Here is a 15,000-nt window from a genome sequence, read left to right as displayed (position 1 = left end):
TGCCTGATGTCTGTTTGACGTCTAATGTCTGATGTTTGTCTGATGTCTGTTTGACGTCTAATGTTTGTCTGATGTTTGCCTGATGTCTGACGTCTGATGTTTGTTTGACGTCTAATGTTTGTCTGATGTCTGTTTGACGTCTAATGTTTGTCTGATGTTTGCCTGATGTCTGTTTGACGTCTAATGTCTGATGTCTGTTTGACGTCTAATGTCTGATGTTTGTCTGATGTCTGTTTGACGTCTAATGTTTGTCTGATGTTTGCCTGATGTCTGTTTGACGTCTAATGTCTGATGTTTGTCTGATGTCTGTTTGACGTCTAATGTTTGTCTGATGTTTGCCTGATGTCTGACGTCTGATGTTTGTTTGACGTCTAATGTTTGTCTGATGTTTGCCTGATGTCTGTTTGACGTCTAATGTCTGATGTTTGTCTGATGTCTGTTTGACGTCTAATGTTTGTCTGATGTTTGCCTGATGTCTGACGTCTGATGTTTGTTTGACGTCTAATGTTTGTCTGATGTCTGTTTGACGTCTAATGTTTGTCTGATGTTTGCCTGATGTCTGTTTGACGTCTAATGTCTGATGTCTGTTTGACGTCTAATGTCTGATGTTTGTCTGATGTCTGTTTGACGTCTAATGTTTGTCTGTTTGCCTGATGTCTGAAGTCTGATGTTTGTTTGACGTCTAATGTTTGTCTGATGTTTGCCTGATGTCTGACGTCTGATGTTTGTTTGACGTCTAATGTTTGTCTGATGTCTTTTTGACGTCTAATGTTTGTCTGATGTTTGTCTGATGTTTGTTTGACGTCTAATGTTTGTCTGATGTTTGTCTGATGTCTGATGTTTGTCTGACGTCTGATGTTTGTCTGATGTTTGTTTGACGTCTGATGATTGTCGTAAGTCTGATGTTTGTCTGATGTCTGTTTGACGTCTAATGTTTGTCTGATGTTTGCCTGATGTCTGACGTCTGATGTTTGTTTGACGTCTAATGTTTGTCTGATGTTTGCCTGATGTCTGTTTGACGTCTAATGTCTGATGTTTGTCTGATGTCTGTTTGACGTCTAATGTTTGTCTGATGTTTGCCTGATGTCTGACGTCTGATGTTTGTTTGACGTCTAATGTTTGTCTGATGTCTGTTTGACGTCTAATGTTTGTCTGATGTTTGCCTGATGTCTGTTTGACGTCTAATGTCTGATGTTTGTCTGATGTCTGTTTGACGTCTAATGTTTGTCTGATGTTTGCCTGATGTCTGACGTCTGATGTTTGTTTGACGTCTAATGTTTGTCTGATGTTTGCCTGATGTCTGACGTCTGATGTTTGTTTGACGTCTAATGTTTGTCTGATGTCTGCCTGATGTCTGTTTGACGTCTAATGTTTGTCTGATGTCCGATGTTTGTCTGATTTTGTTTGACGTCTAATGTTTGTCTGATGTCTGATGTTTGTCTGATGTTTGTCTGACCTCTAATGTTTGTCTGATGTTTGTCTGATGTTTGTTTGACGTCTGATGTTTGTCGTAAGTCTGATGTTTGTCTGCACACGCCAGCCCACCCAGAACAGACACACAGGCTCACTGACGCTCCTCTGTTGGTTTATCGGAGCTCGGCCAACTCACATATACTGTCACTTCTCTCTCGTCCCGCTTCCAAGCCAAACGAGTGGCATCCAAGAAGAAATCAGACTCCAGAAATAAAGAGCTGCCATCACACACACACACACACACACACACACACACACACACACACACACACACACACTCACTCTTGCTCTCATAACAGAGACTCGCTGATGTTTTCCAGGCGCTCTGGAACATCCTTCAGAAACACCAATTCCACCATCATTACAGTTCTGTCCTCAAACGCTCAGTTTGTTTGATTTTTTTGAATTATTTTTTTACATTTTATATTTTTTATGTCTGAAAAATACTTCTGATATATTTATTTATTTTATATTTTTTGATATTTCTATGTATATTTTATTATATTTTTGATGTATACATATTTTTATGAAACTTCTGATATTTTATTTTTTTAATATTTGTGTATAATATGTGAGTGTGTGCGTGTGTGTTCCTGCAGAAACGACAAACACTATTACACTAATGGCTCAGTAATGTTGTTTTCCGGACTCGTGTAATTGTTCCCGAACCTGCAGAACTCAGATGGACACACACACACACACACACACACACACACACACACACAACCTTATTTTACGCCCATCAAACATTATGGACAAGAAACTTACTATAATATGGATTTAAAAAAAAATGTTCTACTCCATATTGGTCGTGTAGTAACTGAAGACGTGATGCTCGTACACTGACCCTGTGAACACACACACACACACACACACACACACACACACACACACACACACACACTCTCACTCTCTCTCTCACACACACTCACACACAATGTTGTTTGTGTGTTTTAGTCCCAGATGGTTCTTCAGTCTGTGATCTGCTGCACTTTTAAAACGAGTAATGAACATGTGCGACACACACACACACACACACACACACACACACAGAGAGAGAGATCGGCTCATGTCAGATATATCACACCTGTCCGTCAGGACTGGTTTTGTGAGGCTGGGTTAAAGGGTTTCGAGGAACCGTAAAGCATTCGCTGCACAAACTGAGAAAGTGATCATTACTGATGAAACATCATCTTCATCATCATCAGTGTAAACGAGTCTAAATGTCTCTAAAAATAAATGTCACTAAAGACTCTTTAAATAGGATCTTATTGACTGTAATTGACATGCGAGCACTCAGCATATTTGTATGACTATTTTACATTTTTTTAAACTATTTCATCTTAAAGCTTGAGTTCAGTTGCTGATCTTCATGCTGAGTCATTTCAACCTATATTATTTTACATTTAAGACTTCTTTTTTTTTATTGAATCTCGTATAAAAGGGTGGAAATTGCTTGAATTATTTTTGAGTTTAAGTTAAAAATAATGACTTACTGATCATATATATATATATCTTTAAGATACTTTTTTTTACGATACTATGATTTTTAATGATTTTTTTTTACATTTTCATTTTATGATAGTTTCATTTTATATGATGGTTTTATTATAACATTTAGATACTTTTTATTTTTTATAATTTTATTCAGTTTTCATGGGATGTTTAAAGAATGTTTGATAAATTGGACATTTTTTACAAAGTAAAGTTTTATTCAACTTTACAAAAAGCCCTAAAACTGCGGTGTGTGTGTGTGTGTGTAAGAAAGAGCTGTGATCTCACACACTGCTCTGATCTGAATGTCTGGAGCTAATGAGCTGTGATGACTCCGCCCCCATCAGGAGGACCAGCCAATCACAGCGCAGAAGAGGGTGAGGGGAAAACTGCGGGTGAGTGAGAATAAAGCCACAGATTTCTCAAATATGACAAGTTTACACACGTTACTGCTGGAAAGTGTGTGTGAGAGTATGTGAGCGTGTTGGAGTGTGTGTGTGTGAGTATGTGAGCGTTTGTGAAGAACAAAAAGGCCTGTAATCTGAGGATTAAAAGGTTCCTTTAGCGCCACCTAGTGGTTTAAACACATTACACAGATCTGTCCACAACAATAGAATATTGTAAACTTTATGCTGCGAAACGTTATTTAATAGTAGTTTGGAACATTAATAATTCAAACAGCAGTTTTCTACATTGTTGTCACTTGTCCAGTTATTATCGCTGAAATAAACTGAACTTATCTAGCATATTTATTTAAAACAAAACATTTGTATCCATCTAAAAATATATATATATATATATATATATATATATATATACACATCCATCCACTTAAAGTTTTCAAACAATTGTCTCTCAGTAAATGAGCAGGATCTGTTGTTGTGAGCTAGTGCCCTCATTAGTGTGTTTACTTCACTGACTCCTAATTACCGAAGGCCTGATCAGAGGCATCATGAGCCGCGACCTTTGACCTGCCGTCACATCTGTGCTGTTAATGAGAATGAGAAGATGAGCTGATGATGCTGGAGGTCAGACTCCCTGCTAATGAACCTCCCGCTGATCAGGGGTCAGAGGTCAGGGCGAGTCTGTGTTTGATTACAGCTAAACCTCGTGTACAGCGTGTGTTCAGTGTCAGGCCTTCATCACGTCTCATTTCTCTCGCAATTATCATTTATTTAATAATCAGCTATAATTCATCATGTTCACTTGTTTTTATTTTTGTGTTTTTAATTGTTTCACAGTGAAACTGCACATAATTAGAGCTACTTTATATGAGTTTTGAATGTAGGACAGAAGAACTGTGGCTCTCCAAAATAAATTCATTTCCACGATGTAAGAAAGAAAAAAATTGTTTAGTAAATCACAGTTAGCCACGAGATGAAATGATGTTATTTTATACTTGTTCCTCCACAGAAGCCGGCAGTTGATCTGGAGAGCATCAGCGCCCCCGTGTGGATCCGGGACGCAACATCCGCTCGGGGGAAATACACTCATGCCAAGTAATTCTGAATGATCTGAACGGAAACGGTCCTGTAGCGGCGAGGCGATCTCGCGAGTGCCGATGTTCTCCGGAGCTGACTTTGACATGAGTGACATCATCGACGCTCGGACGCAGAGCATCATCAGTCATGCTTCTCTCGGTCCAGAAAGGAGAAAGGCAAGTGTGTGCTCGAGGTGGAGCGCGCGATCAGAGGTTAGCATGGTAGCGGTCGCGGCTCTCGAAGTCCCTGAAGGAGAACCTGGCGTCCATCTTGGTGTGCGGGATTCTCCCGAAGGGGGCGTGGTCTCTGAAGCAGCTGTCAAACACCTCGTCAACCACTAGCTCCGCCTCCTCCCTGCTCACCTTACGCACCGCCAGGATGGAGCGCAGCGCCCGACTCCGCACACACTCCTGCACACACACACACACACACATGACCCTTAGAGACAGTCACATGACCCTTCAGGGTCACATGACTCCTGATCTGAGTTACCTGATGGTGTGCTCTGAGGCCGAAGTTGAATCTGGAGACCTCGTTGAGGAAGGAACAGTCTCCGCTCAGATTGGCGGCCCGGATCTGCAGAGAGCGAGAGTGAACACACACACGTGTTGTAAGGCACGTTTCACACACACACACACACACACACCTCTGAACAGGCCAGGTGTCTGGGGTTGCTGAACCAGTCGACTCGCGCGCGGCAGTGGTCGAAGGCGTGGATTAGCTCGTGCGTGACCACGCGGTTCATGTGAGCCTGCTGGTGGATGTTGTTCTGGCACAGGACGATCTGCACACACACACACACACACACACACGGTCAGACACACACAAGCACGTGTGTGTTCGGCTCACACAGCTTCCTCACACACACCTGAGAGGTGGCGGCATCGAACCCGCCGCTAACCGTCCCGTCACAGTCCTCACACGAGAAGTGCCTGTCCTTATGAACCGCACTGAGGAGACACACACACACACACACACACACACACACACATCAGTCATGTGATCATGAAGACCATGATGATGATGAAGATGAAGATGCTCTTACCAGCCGGAGCTTCTCATCGCGGCCAGCAGGAGCTTAGCATACGGACCTCAGAGAGAGAGAGAGAGAGATGGACAGAGAGATATACACACACACACACACACACACACACACACACAGAGAGAGAGAAAGAGATGGACAGAGAGATACACACACACACACACACACAGAGAGAGAGAGAGAGACACTCAACAGCTGGTACTGAAGCCCATAAGACCAAAAATTATGCTTTGCTAAATCTTACTTATGACAGTTATAATCATCACATTACTGAGTCATAATGAAATAAACCCACAATTATGAGAGAAAAAGTCGAAATTATTACACTAATTATGAGATTAAAATATAAATTAGATCAAAGTTAAAAAATAATGAGATAGACAAAATTATGATCAAGTGGAAATTATGACATACTAAGTCATAATTATGAGATAAAAAGTAAAAAAAAAGAAATGTAAGACAGTCAAACTCATGATTAAAAAGTCAAAATAATAACATACCAAGTCATGAAATTAAAAAATCCAAATTATGACAAAAAAAAACGAAATGATGACAGTAATAATTATAAAAAGTCGAAATTATATATATTTCCAATTATGACTCATAATTATGAGATAAAATGTTGCAATGATGACTAATTATTAAATTTTAGTAAAATTAGATAAAAGTTAAAAATGAGATATAAAGTGAAAATTACGAGATAGAAATACAAAAGTATTATCAAGTAGAAATTATGACATACCAAGTCATAATCATAATTATTGTTCTATCATAATTATGACTTATCTCTTAAATTTAGGCTTAATCTAAAAAAAAAATGACTGTCATAATTTCTACTTTTCATGATGTTTCTATCATGTGTCTTCAATGCAGCATAGAGTTGATGTTGAACATGAATATTGTTGTTCGCTAAACCCTATAAACACCAACACCTGCAGGTGAGCGAGCGCCGCGTGCACGCGCACAGACGCCGAAGTGCCCTTACTAGTGTCCATGGCGAACTGCAGCATGATGTGACACTTGTGTTTGAAGGTGAAGAGGCTCTCCCCGATCGAGCCCTGCTTGTACTTGCTGCCGCTTCGCTCGGGATATAAACTATAGCCATAGTTCTCGCCCTTCGCTTCACTCTCGTGCTCTTTCTCTTCTCTACTGCCACTTTCAGCCATTGCTTTCTGCTGCGCGTGTACGCGAAGGTCACGCGAGTCACGTGATTGAGAGCGAGAATTAAAGTATTTCAGTTATTAAAGCGGATTAATTTCGCTTAATCTACTTAGTGTTGACTTTATTATTTTTGTTTTCCTTTCGCAGTGAGATGTCTCGCACATCACGCGTGCTCTCAAAATAAGATGCAGTCAAGTGTGTGTTTTAGTTTTTTCAAAATAAAAGCCTCCAAACCAAACGACAAACGCAATGATTATAATTCCACAGTCACGTATAGAATAAAAATATATGAATGAATATATAATCAATATCACTTATCATATAAAATTATATATGTCGGAAAATATATTAAATATGTTAATTATAAACAACTTTTTTTACTGTTTTATATATACCATAACCGAAGCTGAAACAATGTGGGCTGACGGTTTCAGCAGAAGCAAATACCATTGCTTATCAACCTCGTAGCTCACAGTAAGGTTGTCTTTTAAAAGGTTTAGGTATAGTTAAAAATCAATTTCCTTATGGAGAATTTATTTATTTATTTTGCCTTATGGAGAAAATGAGTGGAGTTTTTACTTCCGGAAACTAATGTTGCTTTTTGTCGGCGCCAACACGCGCGAGCAGCGCGAGCCCGTACTTGAGACGTTTGTTTGTTCGCGCATGCGCATAGAGGAGTTTTGCGATGTCATGGCGCTGAACACAAACTATTGATCGCAACTCTTCATTATCATCATCATCATCATCATCATCACAGGTATGACACGCACATCTGGCTCTGCTCTTTACTGCTGTTAAAGGGTTATTTTAAACCGATCTATTCTGGATGAGCTTCTCTACACAGGCGTTTGTGAAGCGTTTATAGTTAACTCAGCCAGTAAACATTTTACATTCGTGTTAACATGACATTAACACATGTTTTACTGGAACATATCCCTCAGTTATGAGTTAAATATCAGTGTAAATGTGCAGATGTGCTTTACACACAGACTCTGGTCTCCGGCAGATACAGCGAATGTTCTGGAATTTCTGATTTATGGAGGATATGATATAGTTTATTTGATCCATAATTTCTTGACGAATCGCGTTTCAATCTGTGGCTAAGGGTTAGGGTTAGTTGGATGTTAAACATACACACCCTAATAACCCTAATCTGTGGTTAAGGGTCTTTTTGCAGTGACTCATATTGTGGTTAGTGTCCTTCTCAAACAGTTACCATGGCAACCGTAGCTTCCGACAACAGACCATAGTTACTACATTAGTTGTTGTTTTCTCTGTAAAATCAGCGAATATAATCATGATAATCATCACTAGTGCTGTTGCTCACACATAATAAACATCGAGAAACATGCCGTTTTCTTCATTCATGATATATATAGTATTCATTACTTCAGTGAGCTCATTGTATCTGCATTAAATTACTACATTTTTAAAATTAATACAATTTTAGCTAACTGTGATTTCTGAAATGCATCACTTAGTTTCCTCTGATATCAGACACTGTAAACTGTAATGAACTTTCTGTAAAGCGGCTGTGAAATGATGTGTGTTGTGAAAAGCGCTGTACTAATAAACTGAACTGAAGTCAACATCTGAAGTGGATCAAAACACGTTCATCAAAGTTTGTCCTAAGACAAGAACGGCTAGTGTTCAAAATTAATGTGTAACTTTGTTGTAAGGTTTTGATCCACTTCAAATGTTGACTACTGTACACATACACACATATATACATATATATTCAGTAGTAGTGGAAGCCAGACAGAGCTGAAGCATGAGCAGTGCACGAAGAGGAGTGTGTGTGTGTGTGTGTGTGTGTGTGTGTGTGTGTGTGTGTGTGTGTGTGTGTGTGTGTGTGTGTGTGTGTGTGTGTGTGTGTGTGTGTTGATCTGTGTGTTGATCTGTGCTGCAGGGAGCCTCAGTCGGTCCGAGAGCGCCGCGCGAGTGTCGTGATGTCGGGGAATAAAGCCGTGGAGCTGCAGATCCAGATGCGGCAGAACGCAGAAGATGTGCAGAGCTTCATGCGGGATCTGGACTCCTGGGAGGAGGAGATCAGGGAGAAGGACCAGCAGCTCCGCTCCGGAGACTCCAGCCCGACACCAGTAAAGCCTTGACTCTGAGCTGACATCAGGAGCGTTCGGGTCTTTGCTCTGACACTTACAGAGATTTGCTGTATTTCAGAAATCACTCCCGCCGGTGAGGAACAAAGACTATAAGAAGACGAAGAAGAGGGCGAAGCGTCCGGCTAACGGCGGCCGGAAGGAGCAGACGCAGCGGATAAAGTCCTACGATTATCAAGCCTGGGACAAATTTGATGTGGTAATGCGTTCATGAGCGCACGGATGATCCAACAACACTTCTGGGAAAAGTTATTTTTGTGTTGTGATGTGTTACTCCATAAAAAAGGAATTAATCACTGTACTCAGTTTAATCCACGTTACTTGTAATGCGTTACGTTACTCGTTACATCGCAGGAGTAATCTGATTACATAATGCGTGTCATTTGTGATGTGTTACTCCGTCGCTGTTCGACACTGAACACTGTTTGCAGGAGAAGACTCTGGAGCGCGAGGAGGCGGAGGAGAGCCCCGATGACTCCGACCCGGAAGGGGTTCAGGCGGACCGAGATCTGGCGCTCGCTGAGAAAGAGAAGGTATGATGTCACCACTGAGGACTCACCCTGAGTCGTGCTGTAACACGGTCGTACACGAGTGTGTGTGATGTCGTCACGAGTGTGTGTGATGTCGTCACGAGTGTGTGTGATGTCGTCACGAGTGTGTGTGATGTCGTCACGAGTGTGTGTGATGTCGTCACGAGTGTGTGTGATGTCGTCACGAGTGTGTGTGATGTCGTCACGAGTGTGTGTGATGTTTCAGGGGAACGAGTTCTTCAAGGACGGCCGGTATGACAGTGCCATCGAGTGTTACACCAGAGCGATGGACGCCGACCCCTACAACCCGGTCCTGCCCACTAACAGAGCGGCTTGCTTCTTCAGACTGAAAAAGTACGAGTCCGTCCGCCGTTCTGCCGTTCAGTCGCTCCGCCGCTCGTGTGTTTGGGTGGAGCAGAGCTGCACGATTCATCACACTGACACCGCACGCGATTTCGCAAAGGCTGCGATTATTTTATGCACAGTTTGTCAGTGCAGCGGCTGATCGCCTGAACACCAGAGTCACACACACACACACACACACACACACACACACCACATATCCCTCTGAACACCAGAGAGCGTCTCTCTCACACACACACACACACACACACACACATATCCCTCTGAACACCAAATTTTGCGACTCGAACTCGCAGTGCTTTCAGAGTGAGCCGTACGGCACTGACACGCTGCACATTACTAATGATCACAGCCTTGGCCATTTCATCATCGAGATAAGCCAAATCGGTTTAAGTGTGATTTTATGTTAGTTGTGATTAATCGTGCAGTGCACACGTGTGTGTGTGTGTGTGAGATACCCTGTAGTGTTCAGATGGATATATGCTGTGTGTGTGTGTGTGTGTGTGTGTGTGTGTGTGTGTGTGTGTGTGATGATTCCTGACGTGGGAGTTTGTGTGCGCAGGTTCTCCGTGGCGGAGTCGGACTGTCGTCTGGCGATCGCTCTGGACAGTAAACACGTGAAGGCTTACGTCAGGAGAGCGTCGGCGCGCGCGGCTCTGAGGAAACACCGGGAAGCTCTCGAAGGTCTGAGGACGTGATGCAGATCATCAGCTCGGGTTATGATGAAGTGAACAGATAAACACTGATCCTTTTGTTCATCCAGATTATGAAATGGTTCTCAAACTGGATCCTGAAAACTCAGAAGCGCGGAAGGAAGTCCAGAAACTCCAGCAGGTGTGATCAGTTTCAGTCACACACACCTCATACACACCTCATACAGTCACACACACCTCATACACACCTCATACAGTCACACACACCTCATACGGTCACACACACCTCATACACACCTCATACACACCTCATACGGTCACACACACCTCATACACACCTCATACACACCTCATACGGTCACACACACCTCACACACACCTCATACACACCTCATACAGTCATACACACCTCATACGGTCACACACACCTCATACACACCTCATACGGTCACACACACCTCACACACACCTCATACACACCTCATACAGTCATACACACCTCATACGGTCACACACACCTCATACACACCTCATACACACCTCATACAGTCACACACACCTCATACACACCTCATACGGTCACACACACCTCATACACACCTCATACAGTCATACACACCTCATACACACCTCATACAGTCACACACACCTCATACACACCTCATACAGTCACACACACCTCATACACACCTCATACACACCTCATACAGTCACACACACCTCATACACACCTCATACACACCTCATACACACCTCATACAGTCACACACACCTCATACACACCTCATACAGTCACACACACCTCATACACACCTCATACACACCTCATACACACCTCATACAGTCACACACACCTCATACACACCTCATACACACCTCATACAGTCACACACACCTCATACAGTCACACACACACCTCATACAGTCACACACACCTCATACACACCTCATACACACCTCATACACACCTCATACAGTCACACACACCTCATACACACCTCATACACACCTCATACACACCTCATACAGTCACACACACCTCATACACACTGTTGTGTGGAACTCATTACAAGTAACTTGAGTTATGTAATCAGATTACTTTTTCAAATAGGTAACGCTAGTTACTTTTACACATTTATTGACTGACAGTTCTCCTGTCCTCATGTAGCGGGAAATAAAGTGAGGAGGTGTTAATAACAAATATACTTTATGTATTTAATCTCGCTTTATTAACCGATGTCTTTGCTGCTGACCTTCATTGATCTAACTCACCCGTACTAATAATCAAAAATGACTTTAGATTAGATTTAGAAATAAGAGAGTTGAACTCCTCCTCCTGTCTCCTATTGCTCTTTAATCCAGAGTAACAGAAGCTGAACGGGTTAATCCGCATCTCCTTCATCCTGAGGGTTATTCATCTCACTGTCGCTGTGAAAGGGCCTTTACATTTACCAGAAATACAACTTTTTTTGTTGTTATTAAAAAAGAAACAAGCAAGCCCAGCCCAGGGGAGGACAAGTAACGCAATTAGTCACTTTCTTTGGGAGTAACGCGATACTGTAATGATTAGTTTTAAAGTGGTCACACATGTAGAGCAGATTCTCAGAGCGATTGTTGCTCTGCTTCAGGTGTTGGAGTCGAGCGGAGAGACGGCGGAGGAGAACGAGAGCGCTAGGCTAACGGCGGAGGAGAACGAGAGCGCTAGGCTAACGGCGGAGGAGAACGAGAGCGCTACGCTAACGGCGGATCCGTCACAACAGCGTCTGGAGGAACAGCGGAGAAAACAAGAAGCCGTCGTGCAGAAAGACCGAGTGAGACGCGCCTCTAACTCCTCATGATCGAGCAGACACAGTCAAACCAGACATTACTCAGACTCCAGATCTCACTCTCGATATATCCACTAGTGTGATCAGGACACTATAGTTCATTATGTAAGAGAGGAGAGCAGAATCAAGTAAACTGTGACATATTACACCCCAATATTCCTCATTCAGAGACTACCAGTGACATTAAGGACCAAAACTGACACTTTGAGCTGATCATGTTTTGCTGAAGTGTGTTGTCTTTAATTGCTAATGCTCTTTTTACACACAGACTGAACACAATGAAGCATTGCTTGGTGATTGGTTGAGCTAAACTGGTATTATCTAATTGTGTAGTTAAATTTAACAGCTGACAGATATTCAACATAATTCATGTGTGAGACAGTCTAACAGAAGGACGGACAAAACCAGTCAAACATCAACTGAGTTCTGCTCATATTTCATTACCGTTTTCTAAACTATTGCGAATAAACTGTGATCATGTGATCATGCGAAGGCGTCTGAACACATCTAGCTCTGGCTGTGTGGACGCTGACTCTGCTTCTCGATGTTGCAGGGAAACGCGTACTTTAAAGAGGGCAAGTACGAGTCGGCTGTGGAGTGTTACTCTAGAGGAATGGAGGCGGACGGCGCTAACGCACTGCTACACGCTAACAGAGCCATGGCGTTCCTCAAGCTCCACAGGTGACGAGATGTTTGCTACCTAGTGCATACTTGTTTTGTAGGTAATGTTCATAGATAATGTAATGCACATTTCTTGTAATGCGTTACTTTACTCGTTACATTACAGAAGTATCTGATTACATAATGCACGTTACTTGTAATGTAATGCTAACAGAGCCATGGTGTTCCTCAAACTCCACAGGTGTCTGTTTTGTAGTGTGTACTAGCCTGTACGAGTGTGTGTGTGTGTGTGTGTGTGTGTGTGTGTGTGTGTGTGTGTGTGCAGGTACAGCGAGGCGGAGCAGGACTGCAGTGTGGCCGTCGATCTGGACGCCTCATACGCCAAAGCGTTCGCTAGACGAGCGACGGCTAGAGCCGCGTTAGGGAGGATCCGAGACGCCAGAGAAGGTCCATGTTCATTACACGTTTATTAGTGCAGCGCTTTTCACAACACACCGTTTCAGATCCGCTTTACAGGAAGTGCACGGGTCCACATTACAGTTTACAGTGTCTGATATCAGAGGAAACTAAGTTATGCATTTCAGAAATGTACATACAAAGTCACAGTTAGCGAAAAATGTATTAATTTAAACAAAAAACTTTTCCCACACTTTTGTTTGTAGATTTTGAGCAGGTTCTGAAGCTCGAGCCGGGAAACAAGCAAGCCACGACTGAGATCGAGAGACTCACAGCGGTACGTTCACGGATTGGGATGTTTGTGGTTAAACGGGATTCAGACACGGGACTTGAATTTGACTTTTGGAAATTGAATTCCTGGGAAACCCTTGAAAACAGACATGTTATCCTCTTATTACCAAGAGGCGCTTGAATTATTGAAATACAATATATATATGACATTAGTGTTTAATTTTTTTGCGGGGGAAACACCGTACATACCTGTCGCTATTCTGCATGATATAAAGTTTATGATGAGTATATAGTACAACTTTCATTCTTCAGGTCAGTTATATATTCATGGAGTGTGTGTGTGTGTGTGTGTGTGTGTGTGTGTGTGTGTGTGTGTGTGTGTGAGAGAGAGTGTGTGTGTGTGTGTGTGTGTGTGTGAGAGAGAGTGTGTGTGTGTGTGTGTGTGTGTGTGTGTGTGAGAGAGTGTGTGTGTGTGTGCAGGGATTAAAGTTCTCCGTCGCTACGACGGATTTCCGTTAATTGCAGCAAGTCCATGACGGATTTCCGTCATTGCGGGTTCCAGCCTGTCCTTAAAGTCTTAAATTCACTTTTCATAATTTTAAGGCCGTAAATAGGCTTTCATTTCTCAAATAGTGTAATAAATATCTTAATTTTAGTTTGAATAGGTCTTAAATTAAGGAAAGACGAGGTGTCTTCACCCTGCTGAGGGGGATGTGATCAAAGCCTGGAGTGGAGCAAAAGCACGTTCCTCTCTCCACTCTAAGCACTCTGTAATCACTCCGCTCATAGTCCACTCCGGGTTTTCAATTACCGCTCACGGAAAGTGCATGTCAGGCTAGAGCTGAGCGCTGAGGTAGAACTATATTTCAGTGACACTCTTATAATGCAGGTAGAGCTGGGCGATATCGATATAAAAAATATATCGATATATTTTTTAAATGCGATATGGAATTAGACCATATCACATCGATATAGTTCAAATTTGCGCTGTGATCCTTGCTCCCCGCGCCCCCGCTCCTCCTTTTCCACACTGCGTGCGTGTTTAGAGCATGTTATGTTAAGAGAGGCGAATCATGACTACTTCAGAAAACCCAGCACAATAGGAACTACCAGGCAGGCAGTGACATAAGTGTACGCTGAAATAAAGTTTTTCACCTCAGAAAAACGGACTTTCTTGTCCTGTCAGCCGTTATCCTGTTCTCGTAGCGCACACTCAATTGCACGCGCAAATTCAGCGGCGCGCGCTGTATTGCTTCACTGATCAAGTGCAAAAGAAACTACGAGCATGCAACACCGTTACGTTGTAAATTACACGAAATAAAAGTAATGCAGGTATGATTCTCATTCTATTCACCAGTTTCCATGTTTCATTGACAGTTATTGTTAATATTGTGTATTCACCATGGTAACTGTCGTTTCCATATAACCCCAAAATGCCACTATTTTTCTTTGTGTTATTTTTTATATTTTTAAATGACTGTAGTGGCTCATACCAACATTGTATTAACAAAAACTAGTTTGGGACTGCTATTTAATAGCTTTAGCCTAGGTC

The 15,000-nt window shown here is 42.4% G+C and overlaps 2 protein-coding genes across 2 annotated transcripts in view; one reads left to right on the top strand and one right to left on the bottom strand.

Moving 5' to 3' along the window:
• Nucleotides 1–4,163: 4,163 nt before the first annotated feature.
• atp23 (ATP23 metallopeptidase and ATP synthase assembly factor homolog) lies at nucleotides 4,164–7,272 on the bottom strand. The gene is made up of 6 exons (XM_081363950.1): nucleotides 6,476–7,272; nucleotides 5,494–5,539; nucleotides 5,317–5,398; nucleotides 5,095–5,232; nucleotides 4,941–5,024; nucleotides 4,164–4,858 (listed from the first exon to the last, which is right to left on the bottom strand). Exons 1-6 carry the CDS (start codon nucleotides 6,654–6,656, stop codon nucleotides 4,655–4,657), a joined length of 735 nt encoding a protein of 244 aa, XP_081220076.1. The 5' UTR covers nucleotides 6,657–7,272; the 3' UTR covers nucleotides 4,164–4,654.
• Nucleotides 7,273–7,274: 2 nt separating this feature from the next.
• Nucleotides 7,275–15,000, top strand: part of rpap3 (RNA polymerase II associated protein 3) — a 15,046-nt gene continuing 7,320 nt past the window's right edge. Inside the window, 11 exon segments of the mRNA XM_081363951.1 lie at nucleotides 7,275–7,408; nucleotides 8,561–8,750; nucleotides 8,830–8,967; nucleotides 9,200–9,301; nucleotides 9,525–9,652; nucleotides 10,224–10,345; nucleotides 10,425–10,495; nucleotides 11,943–12,125; nucleotides 12,694–12,821; nucleotides 13,087–13,208; nucleotides 13,424–13,494. Of these exon segments, the coding sequence (XP_081220077.1) occupies nucleotides 8,601–8,750; nucleotides 8,830–8,967; nucleotides 9,200–9,301; nucleotides 9,525–9,652; nucleotides 10,224–10,345; nucleotides 10,425–10,495; nucleotides 11,943–12,125; nucleotides 12,694–12,821; nucleotides 13,087–13,208; nucleotides 13,424–13,494 (1,215 nt within the window). The 5' untranslated portion in view covers nucleotides 7,275–7,408; nucleotides 8,561–8,600.

This window comes from Scardinius erythrophthalmus, assembly GCF_964197995.2.
Source record: "Scardinius erythrophthalmus genome assembly, chromosome: 4".
Taxonomy (NCBI): Eukaryota; Metazoa; Chordata; class Actinopteri; order Cypriniformes; family Leuciscidae; genus Scardinius; species Scardinius erythrophthalmus.
This window is presented reverse-complemented; position numbering and strand designations above follow the sequence as displayed.